The sequence below is a fragment of the Penicillium cosmopolitanum genome (assembly GCF_028827165.1).
Source record: "Penicillium cosmopolitanum strain IBT 29677 chromosome Unknown utg000006l:49.0-5199605.0:1.0-5204138.0, whole genome shotgun sequence".
In the NCBI taxonomy this organism is placed as follows: domain Eukaryota; kingdom Fungi; phylum Ascomycota; class Eurotiomycetes; order Eurotiales; family Aspergillaceae; genus Penicillium; species Penicillium cosmopolitanum.
In genome coordinates this window covers 1,005,015-1,011,970 of record NW_026622676.1, presented here as the reverse complement: position 1 = coordinate 1,011,970, position 6,956 = coordinate 1,005,015, and the positions used below count along the sequence as shown (strand labels likewise).

The following is a 6,956-nucleotide window of genomic DNA, read 5'->3' as shown; positions in this document are numbered from 1 at the left end:
CTTCGCTTGGGAAGGTTTCTGTCACTCAAAATTCTATGCTATGTAGAGCTATGCTGTTCTGAATAACAATCGCTTGGTACAACCTCATACTAGTAGATTCGTGCAAGCTTCCGCTCATTGCTAAAGCAAAACAAGGTCTGATAGACATGTATGATAGCTTGTGGTGATTGAACACGGTATCTTGCATTACGAATTTTCGATTGAATCCTCTGGTTTACCTAGACCGGCGGGGCCAAGAAGAGGATCGATAATTTAAAAGCCGGAGAGGCGCCAACGCAAAATTTAATATAATATTAGCGTGAAGAACCGTGAATGATGACGACGCGATAAAAAGCCCCGCTGAAATATATGCGATTAGTTATTTTTTTGACGCGACTAGCCTCCTTCGCTAGGATCTCCCAATGTTTCAGTGGAAAGCTAAGCTTCCGTGACCGGCTTCCAGAAATTAACCTTTGAATATCTACTTCTAGGCACATAGTACGAGAAAGTTAATTTCGGTGCTGGGAAAAGTCATACTACTAGTATTTCTCTACCGAGTATCAGACATTCACAGACTTGATGACTGGAATCGCATATCCCGAAGGATAAAGGTTCGAGTAATCATAAAAGAGTTGGTATATGCCCGACACATTCATTGGCAAGAGGCGGAACGAAGACGATAAAGTTCCGCTAGACTCCTCCCACATCAGATAGGTTCCGTAGAAGATGAAGTTGCTTGTCGCTGCATCTGAAGGAGTATCATGACCATTTTTAGTGAAGCCGACCGACAAAACTTCATTTTCGACGGGTCTAATGTAGAGAAGGGTTCCCGCATCAAGCTTCGAGACGGGAGTGGCAGTGGTGTTAAGCTCGGTATTCTGAATTATGACTATTTATGGTTAGCCCCGAATGCTCGGGTAATATGTCATCGTATATAAAAGTATGGTTGGAAAAGTAGTAGGGATATGGTCTCACAGGTAACATCGGTAACAACATTGCCCTCTGCTTCCCACAGCGAAGCATCGCCGGCATAAGCAAGCCCTAGAGTAGACATGAGCGGAAATATCTAGTTTGAAACAGGAAAGACCAACCGTCGGAAAAGAATATATCAATATAGGATGATGCAACTCCGTATGCAACAAGTTTGAAAGGAGTCGAGTCGCGTTTCTCGAGATCATTCCCTGCAGGTACCGCCGTGGCGTGGGAGAGAAACGACAAGACCATCGCGACGATGGAAAGCTTCATGGTGGCGGCTATTAGTTTTCTTTTCCTGTCTGTTTGAAGCGAAATGACAAACCTTGGGCTTTATATACTACTAGTATGAATCCTATTCTTCATCTGTTAGTAGAACGGGGTTGTAGTGGACGTGGACCCGCCTGAAAATGACGCGGCCAAAGCCACCTCAAAATTTAAGGGTGTTAGTGGGAGTCCATAATCTCCCGGCATACCTAACTTTGTTGTCTCACTATGCCAGTTAGGTACTAGCTTACCAGTTGCTTATACTCAAAAGAATCTTTTGGTGGGATCTCACTCGGATGTGGTCCACATTTATGCCCGAGGGATTCTCTCGCCGGTTCTATTCGAAGAACATCTTCCTAGTTGAAACTTTGAAAGAGGCGCACTTGACTTCTCGAGACCAACCAGCTTGCAGAATCATGAGTAAATGCCGGGAGCGGTGAACTCCTGGTCAGTATTTAGTCTTGTATGCCCACGAGGCTTCGTGGTGGAATTGTGAGTTCGGACTATAGAAGCGATTGGCTGGAAAGAAAAACAGGTCTGCGGGCTAATTGCCGCCAATGGAATAACCTGTTTGATACACCCCAAACACTTGATTTGTTTGGCTCAAATCTAACAGCCTAATTTCGATCTCTTACATCCTGGACTTGCATCTCATCGGCTGGGCCCCAGGATGTGAGTGCCGGTGATAAAAAAGATGTTTGCCAAGGATATGCTTTAACATTTGAAGCTCTCTGGTTTAGTTTCAAAGTTTTAGGATGGAGATTAATTCCGCAAAATTAGAGTATCGTTATGAATCTATATTCGTGAGAACATTAAATTTCTAGTTGTGTATACTATACACGCTAAACTTTCGAATCTGCTGCGACTGGCGTAATTGGCCGGTTGAACAAAAATGCCACACTGACCATTGCCTTCGCGATAGCACAGAGCAGAATTGGAAATGAAGAGCTGACCTCACGCTGTGCGAAAGCACCAACAAAACAACCCAACGTCAACATGACGAGAAACATAACTCTGCGATTTCGCAACCGATTCTTGATCTTCGCCAAGCTTGGATCAATAACCACATCGATGAAAGCCGCCGTCGCCATCGCAGTTGTAATTTCCGTGATCTTCAAAGAACGGGCCATGGCAACCTGTGCACCCGACGAAAATGCGAGACATGCAATAACTGCCAGGGCGGCAGGTCCATCGCGCTGAATGGGCCAGGAATATTGAATCATCAAAGCACAGAATACCAGCGCTGTTTGAGTGAAGTTGCTAATCAAAAGCCACAGTCGTCGTCTCACCCCGAAGTAATTTCCCAGCTGGCCCATTATAAACCCCCCGGCGATAAAAAGACTCAGGCTCACTCCAATGTTTGCGAAGCTGAATGCATCGTGGGTGAGACCTGCTACTCCGATAGCAAGAAAGAGTGTATTTCCTGTTTGATTGGAGGCAAAGCACATATAGTCCGGCCAGGCGGCGGCATCCTGAATGCCAGTCGCGAAGGACAGGAGGAGAAGTTCGCTTTCGAGGAGTATGTCTTCAGCGATGTCCTCATCAAAGAATTCTTTGACGGTGGGTTTGTGATCTTTCTCGGAATCAGAGATTGATAGCGCCATGATGAATGTTATTGTTCTTACGACGGTTAGCAAGCACAACTCGACGTGATTTCAGACCAGTGAAACTAACTCCTGTAGGCGATTATGTACGTTCTATCGAGTTTTGGGGGAAATATGCAAGAACTGTCGACAAAATGAATTTTCAGAAATGTGGCTCAGAGGACAGTTTTCGGGCTTTGTATTTTTAAGAAAGGCGTCTTCTTCATGTTCGGGAAATTAGTATGTATCTGAAGTCCTTATATTCAAGTGCAAGATTAATTGTTGTAAGGGTCATTTACAATTTAGATCGATCAACATTCCGAGCTGACGTATCTACACGGGGGTTCGAGGGGTTGTGGAATTCCGATCCCATGAAAGAGCTAAGATCGACCACATTAGTGGGGAAGGCCAAGATTCAGGGCATGCGGCGGACTAATTACCTGCTTTTTTGCGCCTTTCCCGTCTTGAATTTGGGGAACCATATGGTAAGTGACGCGCTATCAGTCGCACCTGCGAGTTTCACACACTCGTCTGCATCTGTTTCTGGTAACAATCGACTAAGACCGAAAATTTGCCAAGAAAGACTATTCACGAATGTCTTTGATTTTATTTGCTCAGTATTATCATTAGGCTTGAGTCAAGGTATGTATACGTCTCGCTTTTCCCTTGCGGGTCATTTGAGGGACAGGAATTTTAGCTTATGATGGAAGCCAAGTTTTCTATTCTAAGGTCAACTTACCTCCAAGTGGAGAACTGAGTGCGGTTCCAAGGTTTTACATAAAACGATCACCACCCTCAATACAAGTTGCGAGAGGGCCCGTTTCTCTGATAAGTAGAAAACAAATAATAAACTTCACACTCAATGAATGATACTAGTATCTTGATAATTTTTACTCGAACAAAAGCATAGAGGTCTCAGACGCCGATTATGAGTAGTCCGGATCTTCAGTAACCTTCATTAAATCGCTTATTATATGATGCTTTCATTATTTGAAGGGCGAATTGGGTAGCTCGGGGACGTAGGTAGAGGCGCTGGTGCCATGTACCTCTCGGGGTGATGATAATATATGTTGTTGGGTCGCAGGCCACTGTGGACTTGGGCCTATCTCGCTCGGTAATTGGTTATTGCTTTTTGCTAGCATCCCAGTTGAGCGCAATTTCAGCCAGACCAAAATTACCAGTGCACATAGTATCGATCCACCAATACCTGCACCCACCCCAATTGCGATTTTTGAAGTTTGTGACATTTCAGAAGGCGATGATGATGATGCGGTCGCAGAATTAGATGTAGAGCTTGTTGTAGACGGTGATGCGACGTTCGAAATAATGGCGTCTGTGGAGGTGGCCGTAGATGAAGTGGTGGAGGCAGTGGTAGTAGTCGATGACGATTCGGTGATATTGAAAAAGCTCGAGGTGAAGCCGTTTGGCCCATCTGGATTTATCCAGAGAAAGAAGACGTTTGAATAGTCTAGGTCAAATCCATAAAGCTGAACGGCCCAAGTGAAGTTGGTGACTTTGTCGCTAGAATGAATTTTGGCTATATAGCGTTAGCATCGCTCAATTGTTTCGGTCGAGGTCCCTGAAACGATATATTCCCTTCTTACCGTATATGTTTCCCTGGCTAGCAGCACTTTCCTGCACCAAACTCTGTTGCCAAATGGAGACATTGAATACCCCTAATTCTGTCTTCCAAGATATGACTTGCGTGTCACCCAGTGCCCAAACAGGGTTAATACCAGTATTAGAGGCTGGGTTGGTGAAATAGTTTTTGCCATCACTGGCTCCAACAAGCGTGATTATTACAGCCAGAAGTAATAAAAAGGGACCAGAAAGCCACATGGTGACCAACACCTCACAAACAAGCTCTTCAGAGAAGTGCCGAGTGCAGGAAAATTGACGCTTTTGATGGAAATGAGGAGTGCGATGTAATGATGAAGGGGGAATATGGTGAGTTAGAAAGGATTAGGGTAATTAAGGGGGTCTGTACACAGAATCCTTCGAGCCTCAACTTGTAGGTCTTCATCTTACTAGCCGCCGCACCAGGCGAAACTAATGCTGTGCTTGACAGGGTATACAGCGCCTTAATGCAGGAGCTGAAATAGCTGTTCAATCAAATGTTGGGCTTGGTGGAGACAGTCTATGCCTATCGTATTTTTGATCTGGGCTCAATGCACTAACGGAGTTGGGGCTGGAACTAGCAGGCATAGCTTGAAACACGGCCAGTGTATCCCTGGAAAAGCCAGTTGAAGATTCAGCAGGTTGAAGATTCAGCAGCCCTGGAGATTTTATTATTTCTATCTTCATGATAAAGAAGAGACAGCTCTCCAAGATTTTGAAATGGCTATTTTATGATAACTTATATCCTCCACGAATTAATTGGCATGGATATGGGGCATGGATCAACTGGGCGCTCTATTTGGGGCTGGTAAAGGAAACTAATAGATTCTAAGCGCCTGAGGCATGGAACCGATGGGGTCAATTTAGGCTCTAGTAGTACTCTTAGTTCAAAAGAAGTTATATTTATTGCTTACAGCGTATGAATAGATATCCGGCAGCATCTATAAGTCACCTTCAAGTTTCTATACCAGAAGTAGTCAATTCTACGTCCTATCTGGGAAGCGATTACTTTCTACTCACCCAAAACATATACCAAAGATTCAAAGGTGCCCAGGTGTGCAAAACGTGACATTTGTGAACTCCCACCGTGCGGGTTTGCGATATCTCACTTCCACACTCTCTAAGATGTGATTTTGTGATTGGAAAAACGTACTTGGTGGAAGCTGAAATCGTAAATACCTCTTGAATGTCATCACGGGTCCTCATTCACAATGACAGAAGTTTTCCCACCATGGTTTGACAAGAGTTCGGAGTCGATAATTGGAACTTCAACATCATCCCACGTAGAATGCACCGCACGCCCACCCCTCAATATTCGATTAATATTGAGCATGGTGCTGTACATCACTCCCCGGCTGACAAAGTCCGAGTTATCTCCTTCCTCGCTATGAATATCAGAGGACTTCGCAGCAGTCCCCGCGGCTCGGAAGGACCCGGTCAAGGATGGGTATGATGAGAAACACCTCAGATAACCATGTCCACACATACGGCCAAGCGACACGTCGAATTGAGCTCCGATATCAATCTCTTCTGCTAAACCGGATGGATTGACAGAAAGAGCAGAGAGGATTCGCTGGGCGCCTCGGCGGCTTACAGCGTAAAAGTTTGAGCACACTCCATCTTTAAGCGCACACGTCAATCGAGCGTCGTCGGGTCGTTCGAGAGGGGGCGGGTCGCGCCAGTAAGGGAGGAAATGGCGGGTCGCTGGGACTGTAGGGTCATTCGAGTTCAGAGCGTAGGGTTCTTGAGTTTTGCATTCCATGCCACAATGTCCTAGCCAGAAGACATCCCAATCATCACCGTATGGAGAGTGGGTTGGGATTTGATTGACACTCAGGTATTGAAGAGCTCGCACAGCAAGGGCGAAGCTGTGAAATTGATTCTTGACGGAGACATCCCAATCGACATCATCTTCCATTATAATGGCACTGCTTAGCCTTTGCTCAACCACTCTAAGATACGATTAGTACAAAGTGGAAGTTGAAGAATGTCCGATGGCATACCGTTGGATCGCATCGAGATGAGCTCGGCGAGCGGCATATTCGGTCGGCTCATGATCGAAATTCCAGTTCTAAGATATTTCGTCAGTACGACTACTAGTAACTCTCGCAAATGATTTGAGTTTCGGGAGACTCTTACGTAGGGATAAGATTTCGGACTAATCTCCTCGGGATTGACACCGTCGATCCAGTCGACCTTCAAGTCACTCACCGCGGACCCAAGGATGATGTTGTCCTTCTTATCCGGGCGCGTCGGGAGATTAATCGAAAATATCTTTTCGAACTGTCATCTCGTTAGAAAAATTTCTTCGTTTTTTCTGCCTTCGGAAAAAAGAGTCTTACTCCTAATGTTCCATTTGTGATGGTATCCAAGTTATCCCAGCCCCGTTGAGGGTTGGGACTGCCGAAAATCGTCCTCCGACCGGTCGGCCAGAGCGTGAGAACGAAGAAAGATATCCCGGCTAGCAGGAGGCAGAATCGTCCAAAGCGTTGCCGGGGCGAGGATAAGGCCATGCTCAATCGTACGAAGATTCAACTC

General features: G+C 45.5%; 4 protein-coding genes across 4 annotated transcripts; all 4 read right to left on the bottom strand.

Annotated features, from left to right (window-relative positions):
- Nucleotides 1-539: 539 nt before the first annotated feature.
- N7509_004914 (uncharacterized protein) lies at nt 540-1,224 on the bottom strand (the record flags this gene model as incomplete). Its single annotated transcript, XM_056629551.1, has 3 exons — nt 540-868; nt 955-1,020; nt 1,071-1,224. The coding sequence occupies 3 exons, from the start codon at nt 1,222-1,224 to the stop codon at nt 540-542; spliced, it is 549 nt and encodes a 182-aa protein (XP_056488853.1).
- An 836-nt stretch (nt 1,225-2,060) lies between these two features.
- On the bottom strand, nt 2,061-2,822 carry N7509_004913 (YoaK family protein; the record flags this gene model as incomplete). The annotated part of the gene is made up of 1 exon (XM_056629550.1): nt 2,061-2,822. One exon carries the CDS (start codon nt 2,820-2,822, stop codon nt 2,061-2,063), a length of 762 nt encoding a protein of 253 aa, XP_056488852.1.
- A 1,447-nt stretch (nt 2,823-4,269) lies between these two features.
- On the bottom strand, nt 4,270-4,640 carry N7509_004912 (uncharacterized protein; the record flags this gene model as incomplete). Its single annotated transcript, XM_056629549.1, has 2 exons — nt 4,270-4,322; nt 4,406-4,640. 2 exons carry the CDS (start codon nt 4,638-4,640, stop codon nt 4,270-4,272), a joined length of 288 nt encoding a protein of 95 aa, XP_056488851.1.
- A 970-nt stretch (nt 4,641-5,610) lies between these two features.
- On the bottom strand, nt 5,611-6,931 carry N7509_004911 (uncharacterized protein; the record flags this gene model as incomplete). Its single annotated transcript, XM_056629548.1, has 4 exons — nt 5,611-6,370; nt 6,422-6,489; nt 6,558-6,701; nt 6,761-6,931. 4 exons carry the CDS (start codon nt 6,929-6,931, stop codon nt 5,611-5,613), a joined length of 1,143 nt encoding a protein of 380 aa, XP_056488850.1.
- Nucleotides 6,932-6,956: the final 25 nt, after the last annotated feature.